The 23018-nt window shown below is 56.6% G+C and overlaps 1 protein-coding gene across 4 annotated transcripts in view; it reads right to left on the bottom strand.

The window, feature by feature from the left end:
* The window catches only part of camk2d1 (calcium/calmodulin-dependent protein kinase (CaM kinase) II delta 1), a 160272-nt gene that overhangs the window by 114329 nt on the left and 22925 nt on the right, over positions 1-23018 (bottom strand). For all 4 annotated transcript variants that reach the window (XM_079257636.1, XM_079257638.1, XM_079257635.1 and 1 more), the window contains exon 2: positions 14271-14365. In XM_079257636.1, coding sequence (XP_079113762.1) covers positions 14271-14365 — 95 coding nt within the window. The remainder of the gene's footprint in view (positions 1-14270; positions 14366-23018) is intronic.

Genomic DNA, 23018 nt, shown 5'->3' with positions numbered 1-23018 from the left:
AACACACATCACTGCAGACCAAGCAGAAGTTTTATCGAAATAACACTCATAGATCAGCAGTGACCAAGTCTTTTCTCATCTGCACATCATTCTCCCACGTCTGAAACACACACACACGGGCACACACAGCAGGAAGTTATCTCTCACCGGACGCTACGCCGCTTCAAACTGCAGCAGTCTGCGGATGGAGGTGTCTGTTTTAGCGGCGAGGGGGGCGCGGCCCCCAGTGCGATGACGGATGATGACATCATCAGGTTGTAAGAGAAGAAATCTCTTCGTTTTGATGCTCAGATGGAACTTCAGCAGATCTACATCTTGTCATGTGATCAGTTGGTACTGGGACTGTGTGAATAAAAGATTCACATTCTAGATTGCACCGTCTGTTGGCAGCAAACTGTAGAAGCTCTGACTTGCTATCTTGATTTTTTTTTAAAGTGCAATGTCTTCTCACATAGATATTACCTCAAATTAGGTCTTTTTTTCTGAGAATGTCATGCCGGTTCGGAGGGTGGGTTAGGGTTAGGTTAACACTAACAGTTCCATGTCCCTTGTGCATATCTTCTCCTTGACAGTAACATGTCCAGGATGACACCAACGCTGGTTAACCAGCACTGCAATTCCACCACCCTTTAGCTTTCCGCTGTGTTGTCTACTGCGGTCTGCACGGACCATTTTAAAGCCCGGTACAGACACATTACAGTCAGGGATGTGTTCATGCAGCCATGTCTCGGTGAAGCACATAATACTGCACTCTCTGTATTCTTTCTGAGACCTTGTTAGCATCTCCAGCTCGTCCGTTTTGTTAGCTAGCGATCTCACATTACCCATGACGACGGTCGGGAGAAATGGTTTAAATCTCCATCGCTGTCTCCTCTGTCTGACTCCCGCTCTGCATCCTCTTCTCTTTCTTTTCAACTCCATCAGGATTTGATGTGTTGTTTTGCTGATAATCCTGATTTGGGAGAGGTTAATCAGTTGATTCCGATTGTAAACAAGTCTTTCGTTGCCATGGAGACTCATCATAACAAGTCTTGAAAGAGTCACAAATGTGCAGAAAAATCTCCCTTGCAGCACATCCTCCGAACCGGCATGACATTCTCAGAAAAAAATCCCTAATTTGAGGTCATATCTATGTGAGAAGAGTTTGTACTTTAAAAAAATCAAGATAGCAAGTCAGAGCTTCTACAGTTTGCTGCCATCAAACGGCGCAATCTAGAATGGAACATCTGATGATTACATTTCATCACGAAATAAAAAACAATCCAGTTTCAAATGAGATGAGTTGCTGTGCAAAAAGCAAACAAAGCAGAATCTCATCAGTTTAGGTTTTCTTTTGAATAGAAGACAAATAACATCAGATGATGAAACAGTGAAATTTTACCTTTTAAAACTAAGAAGTGCAAGGAGGACTACAGGAAGAAGTTAGAAAGTCAGCTCCAGCAGAATAACCTGAGGGATGTGTGGTCTGGAATGAAGAAGATCACCGGCTTCAAGTTAAAGGGGGACCAGCCTGATGGAGGTCTGGACAGAGCTAATGAGCTGAACATATTCTTCACCAGGTTCAGTTCACCCCCTACCTCCAGCCCAACAGACCACACACCCTCCATAAGCCCACTGCTTTCCTGTCACGCCTCCAATCTGTCACCCTGCAGCTGTCATGGACCAGAACACAGCTTCATCTCCCTCCACATCAGGACATCCTGAGACCTCCACCTTGTTTGTCTCCTGCAATCAGGTTAAGAAGCAACTTGAGAAACTGAACCAGAACAAGGCTGCAGGTCCAGATGGTGTCAGTCCCAGAGTTCTCAAGACCTGCTCAGAACAACTATGTCCGATTCTCCAGCACCTTTTCAACACCAGTCTGAGACAAAATAGAGTCCCAGTGCTGTGGAAAACCTCCTGCCTTGTTCCAGTGCCTAAAAAAACACAACCAGCTGAACCAAGTGACTACAGACCAGTTGCCCTGACATCTCACATCATGAAAGTCCTGGAGAGACTCTTACTGGCTCACCTCAACAAGCAAGTAAACACCTTTCAGGACCCATTCCAGTTTGCATATCGTAATGGACTTGGGGTTGAAGATGCCATCATATACCTGCTCCAGAGAGCACACTCTCATCTGGACCATTCAGGCAGCACTCTGAGGGTCATGTTCTTTCATTTCTCAGTGCTTTTAATACCATTCAGCCTGCTTTGTTATGTGAGAAGCTCCATAAATTCCAGGTGGATACCTCCACAACCACCTGGATCTATGACTACCTCACAAACAGACCCCAGTTTGTGAGACTGAAAGGTTGTGTGTCTGAGATGGAGGTCAGCAGCACTGGTGCACCACAAGGAACTGTACTCTGGCCATTCCTCTTCACTCTGTACACCTCAGACTTCCAGTACAACTCTGAGTCCTGTCATCTGCAGAAATACTCTGATGACTCTGCAGTTGTGGGGTGTATCAGGGATGGACAAGAAGCAGAGTACAGAGAACTGGTCAGTCAGTTTGTTAAATGGTGCGGTGACAATCATCTCATATTAAATAGCAGCAAAACAAAAGAGATGATTGTTGACTTCAGGAGGAAGAAGAATAAACAAAGCACTGTTTCCATCCTGGGAGAGGAGGTGGAGGTGGTGGAGGAATACAAGTATCTTGGAGTTCAGCTGGACAACAAACTGGACTGGAAATGCAACACTGACTACATCTACAAGAAAGGTCAGAGCAGACTGTACTTCTTAAGGAAGCTGAGATGGTTTAACGTCTGCACCAAGATGTTGCATATCTTCTAGAAGTCTGTTGTGGAGAGTGCAGTCAGCTTTGCAGCATCTGCTGGGGTAGTAGCATCAGAACCAGAGACTTGAAGAGAATCAACAAACTGATCCAGAAAGCTGCTTCTGTGCTTGGAGTAACTCTGGAGCCGCTGGAGCTGATTGTCCAAAGAAGAATGCTGCACAAGCTGATGAAGATGATGGAGGATTCTTCACACCCTCTCCACAACACAGTGATGAAACAACAAAGTGTGTTCAGTGAGAGGCTTCTTCAGGTCCGATGTAAGACTGAAAGATACAGAAGATCATTCCTGCTAGCAGCCATCAGCCTCCGGAACAAGACCTCCTCAAATTAATCATTATATACGACAATATTTCCCTTTGGAGATTAATAACGTACTTTTCATTTCAGTGTTCCAGCCTGAAACATGTATCTTTAGTGTATCATTGTATAAAACTTGAAGACATGCAGAAGCTAATTAGCATCTACAGCAACAAGATGGCCGCAGCTACAGTCAGTTACAGGAAGGTACATCACAACACGCATGAATTGTTTTTCTTATGAGGATGATCAGAAGTGTGTGTTGCTGCTTTAGATGGAATCGTCACAATGATCAGATTAATAGCAGATATCATGTTATGTAATCAATGAGTGTCGTGTCACTAAATGTTCCTTGGATTTATTTCTGTGCATCTCTGTGAAACGGATGAAAGACTTTTAAAACTTCTTCCCTTCACTTTCTTTCAAGTGCAAAACCTGCAGCCAACCAGTTCAACCAATCAGGAGGGAGTCTACACCTGCTCCACCTTCATCTCCTCAGACAACCAGTTGCCAACAAGCCTGATGGAGTCCATGCTCCCCCTTCCCACAGACAGAAAAAAACTTTCCCAAAGAGCCCGAGAGAGGGTCCGACCTCGTCCTCTCAGAGCCGACGGCGGTTTATTAAGGCGAAGACGGCGTCTCCAGATTGGCGTCTGACAGACTGGAGCTCTAATTAAAGCAGGGGGCCGGTCCCTCGGCTGACTGGCCTACTTGGCTAAATGAGGATTGAGATGAAGCCCAAAGGGAGTACTCCAGTTTCTCCTGGTTCCAGAGGAGGCAGGGAGACCTGAGGAGGGTCAGCAGCACGACTGTAAACCTCCCCGAGGGGGGGGGGGCAGGACGCCGCACTGCTGTTCCACCAGCTCAGACTGCTTCACGAGGAAAGACAACAACATGGCCGCTCAGCAGGAAGGAAGCTCACAATTTAAAACATCTGAGGACAAAATCAGGTCAGCTCAACGTTCGGAGGAGATGAGAAGGCCTTCAGTGTCGCGCTGGGAGACCAACGGGAGCTGTTACAGTTACCCCCACCCCCCCTAAAAACAGCCTGAACTACATGCAGACGGCAACAGGAAACCGGAGGGGGACCACTTTCACTGCTGCACCACTACAACCGCAGCTGGAAACTATATGAAATGATCTCGATCGATCCTGGTCCAGTTCCCGCATACGCCGGTCCAGTTCCCGCATAAACCGGGACATATACCTGCTATGGACTCAAGGCCAAGGGCAAATTGTTTTCCTCGCCTGGAACCCAAACAACAATCATATCTGGATTCCGCTTCCCAGCGGCCTTGGGCCGGCGCAACCCCCCATGAGAACGGAAGAAGAGATGTTCATAGACGCTCTGTCTCCCTCCTCAATCACCCCGGTCCCCTCCCACATGACTCACCGCCTCCTGGACTTTGTGTGTCTTGTTTTAGTTTGTGCTTCCGTGTATGAGGTTTTTTTTCTCTGCATGTCCGGCCCAGAGTTACATGACCTTTTTTTTCTCTTCAACCCCGCCTATGATCCTAATGTATCTCTGTTCTTATCTTGTAAGGCAGCGCCGGTAAACTGGCTGCCTGAAGCTTAAGCTTGGTTCTGTATTACTCTTTTGTCATGAATGTTACATGTCTGCATGTCTGACCTTGGACGAGCTGGCTGGAACTCTGAATTTCCCCTCGGGGATGAATAAAGTATCTTTGATTAGACAAGCGTGGTAGGAAGCGTGGTAAGAAGCGGGGTAGGAAACCCGGTAGGAAGCGGGGTAGGAAGTGTGGTAAGAAGCGGGGTAGGAAACCCGGTACGAAGCGGGGTAGGAAGCGTGGTAGGAAGCGGGGTAGGATGTGTGGTAAGAAGCGTGGTAGGAAGTGTGGAAGGAAGCGGGGTAGGAAACCCGGTAGGAAGCGTGGTAGGAAGTGTGGTAGAAAGCGTGGTAGGAAGCTTGGAAGGAAACGTGGTAGGAAGCTTGGAAGGAAACGTGGTAGGAGGTGTGGTAGGAAGCGTGGTAGGAAGTGTGGTAGGAAGCGTGGTAGGAAGTGTGGAAGGAAACGTGGTAGGAAGCGTGGTAGGAAGTGTGGAAGGAAACGTGGTAGGAAGTGTGGTAGGAAGCGGGGTAGGAAGCCCGGTAGGAAGCGTGGTAGGAAGCGTGGTAGGAAGCGGGGTAAGAAGCACGGTAGGGAACGTGGTAGGAAGCGTGGACGGAAATGTGGTAGGAAGCAGGGTAGGAAGCGGGGTAGGAAGTGTGGTAGGAAGCGTGGTAGGAAGCGTGGACGGAAACGTGGTAGGAAGCTTGGAAGGAAACGTGGTAGGAAGTGTGGTAGGAAGCGTGGTAGGAAGTGTGGAAGGAAACGTGGTAGGAAGCGGGGTAGGAAACGTGGTAGGAAGCACGGTAGGAAGCACGGTAGGGAACGTGGTAGGAAGCGTGGTAGGGAACGTGGTAGGAAGCGGGGTAGGAAACGTGGTAGGAAGCGGGGTAAGAAGCACGGTAGGGAACGTGGTAGGAAGCGTGGTAGGGAACGTGGTAGGAAGCGGGGTAAGAAGCACGGTAGGGAACGTGGTAGGAAACGTGGTAGGATGCGGGGTAGGAAACGTGGTAGGGAACGTGGTAGGAAGCGGGGTAAGAACGGTATAGAACGTGGTAGGAAGCGTGGTAGGAAACTTGGTAGAGAACGTGGTAGGGAACGTGGTAGGAAACACGGTAGGAAGGGGGGTAAGAAGCACGGTAGGAAGCGTGGTAGGAAACGTGGTAGGGAACGTGGTAGGGAATGTGGTAGGAAACGTGGTAGGAAGCGGGGTAAGAAGCACGGTAGGGAACGTGGTAGGAAGCGGGGTAGGAAACGTGGTAGGAAGCGGGGTAAGAAGCACGGTAGGGAACGTGGTAGGAAGCGTGGTAGGGAACGTGGTAGGAAGCGGGGTAAGAAGCACGGTAGGGAACGTGGTAGGAAACGTGGTAGGATGCGGGGTAGGAAACGTGGTAGGGAAAGTGGTAGGGAACGTGGTAGGAAGCGGGGTAAGAAGAACGGTATAGAACGTGGTAGGAAGCGTGGTAGTAAACTTGGTAGAGAACGTGGTAGGGAACGTGGTAGGAAACACGGTAGGAAGGGGGGTAAGAAGCACGGTAGGGAACGTGGTAGGAAGCGTGGTAGGAAACGTGGTAGGAAACGTGGTAGGGAATGTGGTAGGAAACGTGGTAGGAAGGGGGGTAAGAAGCACGGTAGGGAACGTGGTAGGAAACGTGGTAGAGAACGTGGTAGGGAACGTGGTAGGGAACGTGGTAGGAAGCGGGGTAAGAAGCGCGGTAGGGAATGTGGTAGGAAACGTGGTAGGAAGGGGGGTAAGAAGCACGGTAGGGAACGTGGTAGGAAACGTGGTAGAGAACGTGGTAGGGAACGTGGTAGGGAACGTGGTAGGAAGCAGGGTAAGAAGCGCGGTAGGGAACGTGGTAGGAATCGGGGTAGGAAACGTGGTAGGGAACCTGGTAGGGAACGTGGTAGGAAGCGGGGTAGGAAACGTGGTAGGGAACGTGGTAGGAAGCGGGGTAAGAAGCGCGGTAGGGAACGTGGTAGGAAGCGGGGTAGGAAGCGCGGTAGGGAACGTGGTAGGAAGCGGGGTAGGAAACGTGGTAGGGAACGTGGTAGGAAGCGGGGTAGGAAACGTGGTAGGGAATGTGGTAGGAAGCGGGGTAGGAAACGTGGTTGGGAACACGGTAGGAAGCGGGGTAAGAAGCACGGTAGGGAACGTGGTAGGAAGCGGGGTAGGAAACGTGGTAGGAAGCGCGGTAGGGAATGTGGTAGGAAACGTGGTAGGAAGCAGGGTAAGAAGAACGGTAGGGAACATGGTAGGAAGCGGGGTAGGAAACGTGGTAGGGAACGTGGTAGGGAATGTGGTAGGAAACGTGGTAGGAAGCGGGGTAAGAAGCACGGTAGGGAACGTGGTAGGAAGCGGGGTAGGAAACGTGGTAGGAAGCGCGGTAGGAAACGTGGTAGAGAACGTGGTAGGGAATGTGGTAGGAAACGTGGTAGGAAGCAGGGTAAGAAGAACGGTAGGGAACGTGGTAGGAAGCTGGGTAGGAAACGTGGTAGGGAACGTGGTAGGAAGCGGGGTAGGAAACGTGGTAGGGAACGTGGTAGGAAGCGGGGTAGGAAACGTGGTAGGGAACGTGGTAGGAAGCGGGGTAAGAAGCGCGGTAGGGAACGTGGTAGGAAGCTGGGTAGGAAACGTGGTAGGGAACGTGGTAGGGAATGTTGTAGGAAGCGGGGTAAGAAGCGCGGTAGGGAACGTGGTAGGAAGCGGGGTAAGAAGCACGGTAGGGAACGTGGTAGGAAGCGGGGTAAGAAGCGGGGTAGGAAACGTGGTAGAGAACGTGGTAGGGAACGTGGTAGGAAACGTGGTAGGAAGCGGGGTAAGAAGCACGGTAGGGAACGTGGTAGGAAGCGGGGTAGGAAACGTGGTAGGGAACGTGGTAGGGAATGTGGTAGGAAACGGGGTAAGAAGCACGGTAGGGAAAGTGGTAGGAAGCAGGGTAAGAAGCGCGGTAGGGAACGTGGTAGGAATCGGGGTAGGAAAAGTGGTAGGGAACCTGGTAGGGAATGTGGTAGGAAGCGGGGTAAGAAGCACGGTAGGGAACGTGGTAGGAAGTGGGGTAGGAAACGTGGTAGGGAATGTGGTAGGAAGCGGGGTAAGAAGCACGGTAGGGAACGTGGTAGGAAGCAGGGTAGGAAACGTGGTAGGGAATGTGGTAGGAAGCGGGGTAAGAAGCACGGTAGGGAACGTGGTAGGAAGCGGGGTAAGAAGCGCGGTAGGGAGCGCGGTAGGGAACGTGGTAGGAAGCGGGGTAAGAAGCGCGGTAGGGAACGTGGTAGGAAGCGGGGTAGGAAACGTGGTAGGGAACGTGGTAGGGAATGTGGTAGGAAGCGGGGTAGGAAACGCGGTAGGGAACATGGTAGGAAGCGGGGTAAGAAGCGCGGTAGGGAACGTGGTAGGAAGCGGGGTAAGAAGCGCGGTAGGGAACGTGGTAGGAAGCGGGATAGGAAACGTGGTAGGGAATGTTGTAGGAAGCGGGGTAAGAAGCGCGGTAGGGAACGTGGTAGGAAGCGGGGTAGGAAGCGCGGTAGGGAACGTGGTAGGAAGCGGGGTAGGAAACGTGGTAGGGAACGTGGTAGGAAGCGGGGTAAGAAGCGCGGTAGGGAACGTGGTAGGAAGCGGGGTAGGAAGCGCGGTAGGGAACGTGGTAGGAAGCGGGGTAAGAAGCGCGGTAGGGAACGTGGTAGGAAGCGGGGTAGGAAGCGCGGTAGGGAACGTGGTAGGAAGCGGGGTAGGAAACGTGGTAGGGAATGTGGTAGGAAGCGGGGTAGGAAACGTGGTTGGGAACACGGTAGGAAGCGGGGTAAGAAGCACGGTAGGGAACGTGGTAGGAAGCGGGGTAGGAAACGTGGTAGGAAGCGCGGTAGGGAATGTGGTAGGAAACGTGGTAGGAAGCAGGGTAAGAAGAACGGTAGGGAACGTGGTAGGAAGCGGGGTAGGAAACGTGGTAGGGAACGTGGTAGGGAATGTGGTAGGAAACGTGGTAGGAAGCGGGGTAAGAAGCACGGTAGGGAACGTGGTAGGAAGCGGGGTAGGAAACGTGGTAGGAAGCGCGGTAGGAAACGTGGTAGAGAACATGGTAGGGAATGTGGTAGGAAACGTGGTAGGAAGCAGGGTAAGAAGAACGGTAGGGAACGTGGTAGGAAGCTGGGTAGGAAACGTGGTAGGGAACGTGGTAGGAAGCGGGGTAGGAAACGTGGTAGGGAACGTGGTAGGAAGCGGGGTAGGAAACGTGGTAGGGAACGTGGTAGGAAGCGGGGTAAGAAGCGCGGTAGGGAACGTGGTAGGAAGCTGGGTAGGAAACGTGGTAGGGAACGTGGTAGGGAATGTTGTAGGAAGCGGGGTAAGAAGCGCGGTAGGGAACGTGGTAGGAAGCGGGGTAAGAAACGTGGTAGGGAACGTGGTAGGAAACGTGGTAGGAAGCAGGGTAAGAAGAACGGTAGGGAACGTGGTAGGAAGCGGGGTAGGAAACGTGGTAGGGAACGTGGTAGGGAATGTTGTAGGAAGCGGGGTAAGAAGCGCGGTAGGGAACGTGGTAGGAAGCGGGGTAGGAAACGTGGTAGGAAACGTGGTAGGAAGCAGGGTAAGAAGAACGGTAGGGAACGTGGTAGGAAGCGGGGTAGGAAACGTGGTAGGGAACGTGGTAGGAAGCGGGGTAAGAAGCGCGGTAGGGAACGTGGTAGGAAGCTGGGTAGGAAACGTGGTAGGGAACGTGGTAGGAAGCGGGGTAGGAAACGTGGTAGGGAACGTGGTAGGAAGCGGGGTAAGAAGCGCGGTAGGGAACGTGGTAGGAAGCTGGGTAGGAAACGTGGTAGGGAACGTGGTAGGGAATGTTGTAGGAAGCGGGGTAAGAAGCGCGGTAGGGAACGTGGTAGGAAGCGGGGTAAGAAACGTGGTAGGGAACGTGGTAGGAAACGTGGTAGGAAGCAGGGTAAGAAGAACGGTAGGGAACGTGGTAGGAAGCGGGGTAGGAAACGTGGTAGGGAACGTGGTAGGAAGCAGGGTAAGAAGAACGGTAGGGAACGTGGTAGGAAGCGGGGTAGGAAACGTGGTAGGGAACGTGGTAGGGAATGTTGTAGGAAGCGGGGTAAGAAGCGCGGTAGGGAACGTGGTAGGAAGCGGGGTAGGAAACGTAGGGAACGTGGTAGGGAACGTGGTAGGAAGCGGGGTAAGAAGCGCGGTAGGGAACGTGGTAGGAAGCTGGGTAAGAAGCGCGGTAGGGAACGTGGTAGGAAGCGGGGTAGGAAACGCGGTAGGGAACATGGTAGGAAGCGGGGTAAGAAGCGCGGTAGGGAACGTGGTAGGAAGCGGGGTAAGAAGCGCGGTAGGGAACGTGGTAGGAAGCGGGATAGGAAACGTGGTAGGGAATGTTGTAGGAAGCGGGGTAAGAAGCGCGGTAGGGAACGTGGTAGGAAGCGGGGTAGGAAGCGCGGTAGGGAACGTGGTAGGAAGCGGGGTAGGAAACGTGGTAGGGAACGTGGTAGGAAGCGGGGTAAGAAGCGCGGTAGGGAACGTGGTAGGAAGCGCGGTAGGGAACGTGGTAGGAAGCGGGGTAAGAAGCGCGGTAGGGAACGTGGTAGGAAGCGGGGTAGGAAGCGCGGTAGGGAACGTGGTAGGAAGCGGGGTAGGAAACGTGGTAGGGAATGTGGTAGGAAGCGGGGTAGGAAACGTGGTTGGGAACACGGTAGGAAGCGGGGTAAGAAGCACGGTAGGGAACGTGGTAGGAAGCGGGGTAGGAAACGTGGTAGGAAGCGCGGTAGGGAATGTGGTAGGAAACGTGGTAGGAAGCAGGGTAAGAAGAACGGTAGGGAACGTGGTAGGAAGCGGGGTAGGAAACGTGGTAGGGAACGTGGTAGGGAATGTGGTAGGAAACGTGGTAGGAAGCGGGGTAAGAAGCACGGTAGGGAACGTGGTAGGAAGCGGGGTAGGAAACGTGGTAGGAAGCGCGGTAGGAAACGTGGTAGAGAACGTGGTAGGGAATGTGGTAGGAAACGTGGTAGGAAGCAGGGTAAGAAGAACGGTAGGGAACGTGGTAGGAAGCTGGGTAGGAAACGTGGTAGGGAACGTGGTAGGAAGCGGGGTAGGAAACGTGGTAGGGAACGTGGTAGGAAGCGGGGTAGGAAACGTGGTAGGGAACGTGGTAGGAAGCGGGGTAAGAAGCGCGGTAGGGAACGTGGTAGGAAGCTGGGTAGGAAACGTGGTAGGGAACGTGGTAGGGAATGTTGTAGGAAGCGGGGTAAGAAGCGCGGTAGGGAACGTGGTAGGAAGCGGGGTAAGAAACGTGGTAGGGAACGTGGTAGGAAACGTGGTAGGAAGCAGGGTAAGAAGAACGGTAGGGAACGTGGTAGGAAGCGGGGTAGGAAACGTGGTAGGGAACGTGGTAGGGAATGTTGTAGGAAGCGGGGTAAGAAGCGCGGTAGGGAACGTGGTAGGAAGCGGGGTAGGAAACGTGGTAGGAAACGTGGTAGGAAGCAGGGTAAGAAGAACGGTAGGGAACGTGGTAGGAAGCGGGGTAGGAAACGTGGTAGGGAACGTGGTAGGAAGCGGGGTAAGAAGCGCGGTAGGGAACGTGGTAGGAAGCTGGGTAGGAAACGTGGTAGGGAACGTGGTAGGAAGCGGGGTAGGAAACGTGGTAGGGAACGTGGTAGGAAGCGGGGTAAGAAGCGCGGTAGGGAACGTGGTAGGAAGCTGGGTAGGAAACGTGGTAGGGAACGTGGTAGGGAATGTTGTAGGAAGCGGGGTAAGAAGCGCGGTAGGGAACGTGGTAGGAAGCGGGGTAAGAAACGTGGTAGGGAACGTGGTAGGAAACGTGGTAGGAAGCAGGGTAAGAAGAACGGTAGGGAACGTGGTAGGAAGCGGGGTAGGAAACGTGGTAGGGAACGTGGTAGGAAGCAGGGTAAGAAGAACGGTAGGGAACGTGGTAGGAAGCGGGGTAGGAAACGTGGTAGGGAACGTGGTAGGGAATGTTGTAGGAAGCGGGGTAAGAAGCGCGGTAGGGAACGTGGTAGGAAGCGGGGTAGGAAACGTAGGGAACGTGGTAGGGAACGTGGTAGGAAGCGGGGTAAGAAGCGCGGTAGGGAACGTGGTAGGAAGCTGGGTAAGAAGCGCGGTAGGGAACGTGGTAGGAAGCGGGGTAGGAAACGTGGTAGGGAACGTGGTAGGAAGCGGGGTAAGAAGCGCGGTAGGGAACGTGGTAGGAAGCGGGGTAAGAAGCGCGGTAGGGAACGTGGTAGGAAGCGGGGTAGGAAACCGCTCAGTGTTTCGCAGCAGCAGCAGTTTGATAAAAATAAATCATGATCGCGGATCAGAGAAACCGGGTCGGCGTTTATGGACAGCTCATCCGGGTTTTCCCGTCATGTGGGTCAACTGAGACCCGAGGGACGAGCTGCACATACAAAGAGGAGACACTCAAACGCCACTCAGAGCGTACGCTCTGCTTTGTGTGCTGACTTTCTTCTTTTATAAACACACACACACACGCGCAGCTGCATCTCTTTCATGTCAGGTTTGAGCACGGTACCGTGTAAATGGCGTGTTGAGCTGCCACGGCAGGCAAATGGACGAACTTCTGCCCACACGCTTCCCACATCACTGGCTGTGATGGTGCGTTCAGGGCCCTGCTACATATGGATGCTGGCTGTGATGGTGCGTTCAGGGCCCTGCTACATATGGATGCTGGCTGTGATGGTGCGTTCAGGGCCCTGCTACATATGGATGCTGGCTGTGATGGTGCGTTCAGGGCCCTGCTACATATGGATGCTGGCTGTGATGGTGCGTTCAGGGCCCTGCTACATATGGATGCTGGCTGTGATGGTGCGTTCAGGGCCCTGCTACATATGGATGCTGGCTGTGATGGTGCGTTCAGGGCCCTGCTACATATGGATGCTGGCTGTGATGGTGCGTTCAGGGCCCTGCTACATATGGATGCTGGCTGTGATGGTGCGTTCAGAGCCATAAAGCCACTGAATACCAGTGTGTGTGTGTGTGTGTGTGTGTGTGTGTGTGTGTGTGTGGGGTAACAACAGTAACAACACAAAGCCTGTAACAACTCCATCACACACTATTTTTAGCGCTCCATCTTGTGTTTCCATGGCAATGAGGCGTTCAGCGTGCACAGCTGGGGCCTCCAGCGCTCTCCTGAACGACACAACGCCTGCCACCTGAACTCGCTCTTCCCGACCTCGGAGGATCATTTCCACCCGGCTGGCTCCAGGCTCCACTAGTCTGCCCCAGTTCTCCAGTTCTCCCTTCACGCCGGCCGGGTTCGGCGAGGATCGTCCCATTATGGCGAGCATGTGGAGACGCTCCAGTAGCTCCTACAGATTTAGGGCAAATTTGTAGCGTTGCTTCGGTAAAGGGGTCCACCAGAAAGAGAGGGGCGGGTCCAACAGCTGATGACTGATGGTGTTCAGGCTCCAAAGGGAGACGGGGCGTCCCACCCAACCGACACGTGGACTGTTACAGTCCACCTCCTCCACAGGACCCAACTCTTCACAAAACCCGTGATGTCGACGGGTTTTATATGTAGCAGACCCACCAGGACCCACCACGATCCATCGAGACCCATTGGGACCCACCAGGATCCATTGGGACCCACCAGGACCCACCACGATCCATCGAGACCCATCGGGACCCACCAGGATCCATTGGGACCCACCAGGACCCACCAGGATCCATCGGGACCCACCAGGATCCATTGGGACCCACCAGGATCCATTGGGACCCATCGGGACCCACCAGGATCCATTGGGACCCACCAGGATCCATCGGGACCTACCAGGATGCATTGGGACCCACCAGGATCCATCGGGACCCACCAGGATCCATTGGGACCCACCAGGACCCACCAGGATCCATCGGGACCCACCAGGATGCATTGGGACCCACCAGGATCCATCGGGACCCACCAGGATCCATCAGGACCCAACAGGATCCATTGGGACCCATCGGGACCCACCAGGATCCATCGGGACCTACCAGGACCCACCACGATCCATCAGGACCCACCGGGACCCACCAGGATCCATCGGGACTCATCGGGACCCACCAGGATCCATCGGGACCCACCAGGATCCATTGGGACCCACCAGGACCCACCAGGATGCATTGGGACCCACCAGGATCCATTGGGACCCACCAGGATCCATTGGGACCCACCAGGACCCACCAGGATGCATTGGGACCCACCAGGATCCATTGGGACTCACCAGGACCCACCAGGATGCATTGGGACCCACCAGGATCCATCGGGACACATCGGGACCCACCAGGATCCATCGGGACCCAACAGGATCCATTGGGACCCATCGGGACCCACCAGGATCCATCGGGACCTACCAGGACCCAGCACGATCCATCAGGACCCACCGGGACCCACCAGGATCCATCGGGACTCATCGGGACCCACCAGGACCCACCAGGATCCATCAGGACCAACCAGGACCCACCAGGGTCCAACGGGACCCACCAGGACCCACCGGGACCCACCAGGACCCATCAGGACCCATCAGGATCCATCGGGACCCAGCAGTGGGTTGAAGTGGGGGGGGCAGTGGAGCCGGTCCAACGACAACCCAGCAGAAACTGGTCTAGAACCAGAACTGGAACCCCCCCCCAGACTCACCCCTGGCAGACAGCTTCTTGGTGTTGATGATCTTGGCGGCGTACTCCTGTCCGCTGGAGATCTTCATGCACCTCCTCACCACCGAGAACGCCCCCCTGCAAGACACACTGGTCAGCTGGGCTGTAGCAGGGACACCTAGAGACACACAAGGAGACCAAGGGAGACCCAGGTAGACCCAGAGACACCTGGAGACACCCAGGGAGACCCAGAGACATCCAGGGAGATCCAGAGATGCCCAGAGACGCCCAAGGAGACCAAGAGACACCCAGAGACACCCAGGAAGACCCAGAGACACAAAGGGAGACCAGAGACACCCAGAGACACAGAGAGAGACCCAGGGACACCCAGGGAGACCCAGAGACACCCAGAGACACCCAGAGACACCCGGAGACACCCAGGGAGACCCAGGGAGATCCAGGGAGATCCAGGGAGACCCAGGGAGACCCAAGGAGACCCCTGAGACACAGATGGAGACCCAGGTAGACCCAGGGAGACCCAGAGACACCCAGGACACCCAGAGACACCCAGGGACGCCCAGGGACACCCAGAGACATCCAGGGAGACCCAGGGAGACCCAGAGACACACGGGGAGACCCAGGGACACCCAGGGACGCCTAGAGACACCCAGGGAGACCCAGAGGTACCCAGGGAGACCCAGAGACATCCAGGGAGATCCAGAGACACCCAGAGACACCCAAAGACACCCAGGGAGACCCAGGGAGACCCAGACACTCTGAGGGAGACCCAGAGACTCCCAGGGAGACCCAGAGAGATCCAGAGACACCCATGTACACCCAGAGACACACAAGGAGACCCAGAGACACACAGAGACACCTGGAGACACATAGGGAGACCCAGGGAGATCCAGGGAGACCCAGAGACACCCAGAGACACCCAGGACACCCAGAGACACCCAGGACACCCAGAGACACCCAGAGACACCCAGGGAGACCCAGGGACACCTAGAGACATCCAGGGAGACCCAGGGAGACCCAGAGACACCCAGAGACACACGGGGAGACCCAGGGACACCTAGAGACACCCAGGGAGACCCAGAGACACCCAGAGGTACCCAGGGAGACCCAGAGACATCCAGGGAGATCCAGAGACACCCAGAGACACCCAAGGAGACCTAGAGACACCCAGAGACACCCAAGGAGACCTAGAGACACCCAGAGACACCCAGGAAGACCCAGGGAGACCCAGACACTCTGAGGGAGACCCAGACACATCCAGGGAGACCCAGAGACACCCAGGGAGACCCAGAGAGATCCAGAGACACCCAGGTACACCCAGAGACACACAAGGAGACCCAGGGAGACCCAGGGAGACCCAGAGACACCCAGGGAGACCCAGAGAGATCCAGAGACACCCAGGTACACCCAGAGACACACAAGGAGACCCAGGGAGACCCAGAGACACCCAGGACACCCAGAGACACCCAGAGACACCCAGGGAGACCCAGAGACACCCAGAGACACACGGGGAGACCCAGGGACACCCAGGGACACCCAGAGACGCCCAAGGAGACCAAGAGACACCCAGAGACACCCAGGAAGACCCAGGGAGACCCAGACACTCTGAGGGAGACCCAGAGACACCCAGGGAGACCCAGAGAGATCCAGAGACACCCAGGTACACCCAGAGACACACAAGGAGACCCATGTACACCCAGAGACACCCAGGGAAACCCAGAGACACCCAGGGACACCTAGAGACACCCAGGGAGACCCAGAGACACCCAGGGAGACCCAGGTACACCCAGAGACACACAAGAAGACCCAGGGAGACCCAGGAAGACCCAGGGACACCCAGGGACACCTAGTGACATCCAGGGAGACCCAGAGACACACGGGGAGACCCAGGGACACCCAGGGACGCCTAGAGACACCCAGGGAGACCCAGAGGTACCCAGGGAGACCCAGAGACATCCAGGGAGATCCAGAGACACCCAGAGACACCCAAGGAGACCTAGAGACACCCAAAGACACCCAGGGAGACCCAGACACTCTGAGGGAGACCCAGAGACATCCAGGGAGACCCAGAGACATCCAGGGAGATCCAGAGACACCCAGAGACACCCAAGGAGACCTAGAGACACCCGAAGACACCCAGGAAGACCCAGGGAGACCCAGACACTCTGAGGGAGACCCAGAGACTCCCAGGGAGACCCAGAGAGATCCAGAGACACCCACGTACACCCAGAGACACACAAGGAGACCCAGGGAGACCCAGAGACACACAGAGACACCTGGAGACACATAGGGAGACCCAGGGAGACCCAGAGACACACAGAGACACCTGGAGACACATAGGGAGACCCAGGGAGACCCAGAGACACCCAGGACACCCAGAGACACCCAGAGACACCCAGGGACACCTAGAGACATCCAGGGAGACCCAGGGAGACCCAGGGACACCCAGGGACACCCAGGGAGACCCAGAGGTACCCAGGGAGACCCAGAGACATCCAGAGACACCCAGGGAGACCCAGAGGTACCCAGGGAGACCCAGGGAGACCCAGAGGTACCCAGGGAGACCCAGAGACATCCAGAGACACCCAGAGACACCCAAGGAGACCTAGAGACACCCAGAGACACCCAAGGAGACCTAGAGACACCCAGAGACACCCAGGAAGACCCAGGGAGACCCAGACACTCTGAGGGAGACCCAGACACATCCAGGGAGACCCAGAGACACCCAGGGAGACCCAGAGAGATCCAGTGACACCCAGGTACACCCAGAGACACACAAGGAGACCCAGGGAGACCCAGAGACACCCAGGACACCCAGAGACACCCAGAGACACCCAGGGACACCCAGGGACACCTAGAGACACCCAGGAAGACCCAGAGACATCCAGGGAGATCCAGAGATGCCCAGAGACGCCCAAGGAGACCAAGAGACACCCAGAGACACCCAGGAAGACCCAGGGAGACCCAGACACTCTGAGGGAGACCCAGAGACACCCAGGGAGACCCAGAGAGATCCAGAGACACCCAGGTACACCCAGAGACACACAAGGAGACCCATGTACACCCAGAGACACCCAGGGAGACCCAGAGACACCCAGGGACACCTAGAGACACCCAGGGAGACCCAGAGACACCCAGGGAGACCCAGGTACACCCAGAGACACACAAGAAGACCCAGGGAGACCCAGGAAGACCCAGGGAAACCCAGGGAGACCCAGAGACATCCAGGGAGACCCAGAGACACCCAGGGAGACCTAGAGACACCCAGGGAGACCCAGAGACACCCAGGGAGACCCAGAGACACCCAGGGAGATCCAGAGACACCCAGAGGCACCCAGGTTGTCCATGTGTCCCTGCTGCAACAAACCTATCTCACAGGAGGCATGAACGGATCTTAATCGGGTGTGTTGCAGCAGGACTTGCAGGAAACCGGTCCTCTAGAACCAGGACACCAGGACCAGAACCAGGACACTAGTCCTCCAGGACTAGGACCAGGACACCAGTCTTCCAGGACCAGGACCAGGACACCAGTCCTCCAGGACTAGGACCAGGACACCAGTCTTCCAGGACCAGGACCAGGACACTAGTCCTCCAGGACCAGGACCAGGACACTAGTCCTCCAGGACCAGGACCAGGACACTAGTCCTCCAGAACTAGGACCAGGACACCAGTCTTCCAGGACCAGGACCAGGACACTAGTCCTCCAGGACCAGGACCAGGACACTAGTCCTCCAGGACCAGGACATGGACAGTGATCCCTGCTACATCCCATAATGACAGTGAAGAACCGGAAACAGCGGTTAAATCTAATCGCTATGGTAACAGAACACTTTTGTTTATTTCATTCTTTTATTAGAAGAGCTCGGATGTCCTCTGTCCATTCTGGGACACCTGTCCATACCCTGCTGGGACACCTGTCGTCACCCTGCTGGGACACCTGTTCACACGTGTCCTCACCCTGCTGGGACACCTGTCCACACCCTGCTGGGACACCTGTTCACACCTGTCCTCACCCTGCTGGGACACCTGTCCACACCCTGCTGGGATACCTGTTCACACCTGTCCTCACCCTGCTGGGACACCTGTACACACCCTGCTGGGACACCTATCCACACCCTGCTGGGACACCTGTTCACACCTGTCCACATCCTGCTGGGACACCTGTCCACACCCTGCTGGGACACCTGTCGTCACCCTGCTGGGACACCTGTTCACACCTGTCCTCACCCTGCTGGGACACCTGTCCACACCCTGCTGGGACACCTGTCCACACCCTGCTGGGACACCTGTTCACACCTGTCCTCACCCTGCTGGGACACCTGTCCACACCTGTCCACACCCTGCTGGGACACCTGTCCACACCCTGCTGGGACACCTGTTCACACCTGTCCACATCCTGCTGGGACACCTGTCCACACCCTGCTGGGACACCTGTCCACACCTGTCCTCAACCTGCTGGGACACCTGTCCACACCTGTCCTCACCCTGCTGGGACACCTGTTCACACCTGTTCACACCCTGCTGGGACACCTGTCCACACCTGTCCTCACCCTGCTGGGACACCTGTTCAAACCCTGCTGGGACACCTGTTCACACCTGTCCACACCCTGCTGGGACACCTATCCACACCCTGCTGGGACACCTGTTCACACCTGTCCACATCCTGCTGGGACACCTGTCCACACCCTGCTGGGACACCTGTCGTCACCCTGCTGGGACACCTGTTCACACCTGTCCTCACCCTGCTGGGACACCTGTCCACACCCTGCTGGGACACCTGTTCACACCTGTCCTCACCCTGCTGGGACACCTGTCCACACCCTGGTGGGACACCTGTTTACACCTGTCCTCACCCTGCTGGGACACCTGTCCACATCCTGCTGGGACACCTGTCCACACCTGTCCTCACCCTGCTGGGACACCTGTCCACGTCCTGCTGGGACACCTGTCCTCACCCTGCTGGGACACCTGTCCACACCCTGCTGGGACACATGTCCACACCCCGCTGGGACACTTGTCCTCACCCTGCTGGGACACATGTCCTCACCCTGCTGGGACACCTGTCCACACCCTGCTGGGACACTTGTCCTCACCCTGCTGGGACACCTGTTCACACCTGTCCTCACCCTGCTGGGACACCTGTCCACACCCTGCTGGGACACCTGTTCACACCCTGCTGGGACACCTGTCCTCACCCTGCTGGGACACCTGTTCACACCCTGCTGGGACACCTGTCCACACCCTGCTGGGACACCTGTTCACACCCTGCTGGGACACCTGTCCACATCCTGCTGGGACACCTGTTCACACCTGTCCTCACCCTGCTGGGACACCTGTTCACATCTGTCCACGTCCTGCTGGGACACCTGTCCTCACCCTGCTGGGACACCTGTCCACACCCTGCTGGGACACCTGTTCACACCCTGCTGGGACACCTGTTCACACCTGTCCTCACCCTGCTGGGACACCTGTCCACACCCTGCTGGGACACCTGTCCACACCCTGCTGGGACACCTGTTCACACCCTGCTGGGACACCTGTCCTCACCCTGCTGGGACACCTGTTCACACCCTGCTGGGACACCTGTCCACACCCCGCTGGGACACCTGTCCACATCCTGCTGGGACACCTGTTCACATCTGTCCACGTCCTGCTGGGACACCTGTCCTCACCCTGCTGGGACACCTGTCCACACCCTGCTGGGACACCTGTTCACACCCTGCTGGGACACCTGTTCACACCTGTCCTCACCCTGCTGGGACACCTGTTCACACCCTGCTGGGACACCTGTTCACACCTGTCCTCACCCTGCTGGGACACCTGTCCACACCCTGCTGGGACACCTGTCCACACCCTGCTGGGACACCTGTTCACATCCTGCTGGGACACCTGTCCACACCTGTCCTCACCCTGCTGGGACACCTGTTCACACCCTGCTGGGACACCTGTCCACACCTGTCCTCACCCTGCTGGGACACCTGTTCACACCCTGCTGGGACACCTGTTCACACCCTGCTGGGACACCTGTTCACACCTGTCCACACCCTGCTGGGACACCTGTCCACATCCTGCTGGGACACCTGTCCACACCTGTCCTCATCCTGCTGGGAAACCTGTCCACACCCTGCTGGGACACCTGTCCACACCCTGCTGGGACACCTGTCCACACCTGTCCTCACCCTGCTGGGACACCTGTCCACACCCTGCTGGGACACCTGTCCACACCTGTCCTCACCCTGCTGGGACACCTGTCCACACCCTGCTGGGACACCTGTCCACACCTGTCCTCACCCTGCTGGGAAACCTGTCCACACCCTGCTGGGACACCTGTCCACACCTGTCCTCACCCTGCTGGGACACCTGTCCACATCCTGCTGGTACACCTGTCCACACCCTGCTGGGACACCTGTCCACACCTGTCCTCACCCTGCTGGGACACCTGTCCACACCCTGCTGGGACACCTGTCCACATCCTGCTGGGACACCTGTCCACACCTGTCCTCACCCTGCTGGGAAACCTGTCCACACCCTGCTGGGACACCTGTCCACACCTGTCCTCACCCTGCTGGGAAACCTGTCCACATCCTGCTGGGACACCTGTCCACACCTGTCCTCACCCTGCTGGGACACCTGTCCACACCCTGCTGGGACACCTGTTGACACCTGTCCACACCCTGCTGGGACACCTGTCCACACCTGTCCTCACCCTGCTGGGAAACCTGTCCACATCCTGCTGGGACACCTGTCCACACCTGTCCTCACCCTGCTGGGACACCTGTCCACACCCTGCTGGGACACCTGTTGACACCTGTCCACACCCTGCTGGGACACCTGTCCACACCTGTCCTCACCCTGCTGGGAAACCTGTCCACATCCTGCTGGGACACCTGTCCACACCTGTCCTCACCCTGCTGGGACACCTGTTCACACCCTGCTGGGACACCTGTTCACACCATGCTGGGACACCTGTTCACACCCTGCTGGGACACCTGTCCACACCTGTCCTCACCCTGCTGGGAAACCTGTCCACACCCTGCTGGGACACCTGTCCACACCTGTCCTCACCCTGCTGGGACACCTGTCCACATCCTGCTGGGAAACCTGTCCACACCCTGCTGGGACACCTGTCCACACCTGTCCTCACCCTGCTGGGAAACCTGTCCACATCCTGCTGGGACACCTGTCCACACCTGTCCTCACCCTGCTGGGACACCTGTCCCCACCCTGCTGGGACACCTGTCCACATCCTGCTGGGACACCTGTCCACACCCCGCTGGGACACTTGTCCTCACCCTGCTGGGACACATGTCGTCACCCTGCTGGGACACCTGTCCACACCCTGCTGGGACACTTGTCCTCACCCTGCTGGGACACCTGTTCACACCTGTCCTCACCCTGCTGGGACACCTGTCCACACCCTGCTGGGACACCTGTTCACACCTGTCCACATCCTGCTGGGACACCTGTTCACACCTGTCCACACCCTGCTGGGACACCTGTTCACACCTGTCCACGTCCTGCTGGGACACCTGTCCTCACCCTGCTGGGACACCTGTCCACACCCTGCTGGGACACCTGTTCACACCCTGCTGGGACACCTGTCCACATCCTGCTGGGACACCTGTCCACACCCTGCTGGGACACCTGTTCAAACCCTGCTGGGACACCTGTCCTCACCCTGCTGGGACACCTGTTCACACCCTGCTGGGACACCTGTTCACACCCTGCTGGGACACCTGTTCACACCCTGCTGGGACATCTGTCCACACCCGTCTGGGACACCTGTCCACACCTGTCCACACCCTGCTAGGACACCTGTCCACACCCTGCTGGGACACCTGTCCACACCTGTCCTCACCCTGCTGGGACACCTGTCCACACCCTGCTGGGACACCTGTCCACACCTGTCCTCACCCTGCTGGGACACCTGTCCACACCCTGCTGGGACACCTGTCCACACCTGTCCTCACCCTGCTGGGACACCTGTCCACACCCTGCTGGGACACCTGTCCACACCTGTCCTCACCCTGCTGGGACATCTGTCCACATCCTGCTGGGACACCTGTCCACACCCTGCTGGGACACCTGTCCACACCTGTCCTCACCCTGCTGGGACACCTGTCCACACCCTGCTGGGACACCTGTCCACATCCTGCTGGGACACCTGTCCACACCTGTCCTCACCCTGCTGGGAAACCTGTCCACACCCTGCTGGGACACCTGTCCACACCCTGCTGGGACACCTGTCCACATCCTGCTGGGACACCTGTCCACACCTGTCCTCACCCTGCTGGGACACCTGTCCACACCCTGCTGGGAAACCTGTCCACACCCTGCTGGGACACCTGTCCACACCTGTCCTCACCCTGCTGGGACACCTGTCCACACCTGTCCTCACCCTGCTGGGAAACCTGTCCACACCCTGCTGGGACACCTGTCCACACCCTGCTGGGACACCTGTCCACACCTGTCCACACCCTGCTGGGACACCTGTCCACACCCTGCTGGGACACCTGTCCACACCTGTCCTCACCCTGCTGGGACACCTGTCCACACCCTGCTGGGACACCTGTCCACACCTGTCCTCACCCTGCTGGGAAACCTGTCCACACCCTGCTGGGACACCTGTCCACACCTGTCCTCACCCTGCTGGGACACCTGTCCACATCCTGCTGGTACACCTGTCCACACCCTGCTGGGACAACTGTCCACACCTGTCCTCACCCTGCTGGGACACCTGTCCACACCCTGCTGGGACACCTGTCCACATCCT

The sequence above is a fragment of the Telmatherina bonti genome, assembly GCF_933228915.1.
Source record: "Telmatherina bonti genome assembly, chromosome: 18".
NCBI classification, from domain to species: domain Eukaryota; kingdom Metazoa; phylum Chordata; class Actinopteri; order Atheriniformes; family Telmatherinidae; genus Telmatherina; species Telmatherina bonti.
Note: the sequence above shows the minus strand (reverse complement) of the source record. Positions and strands in the feature narration are given on the sequence as shown.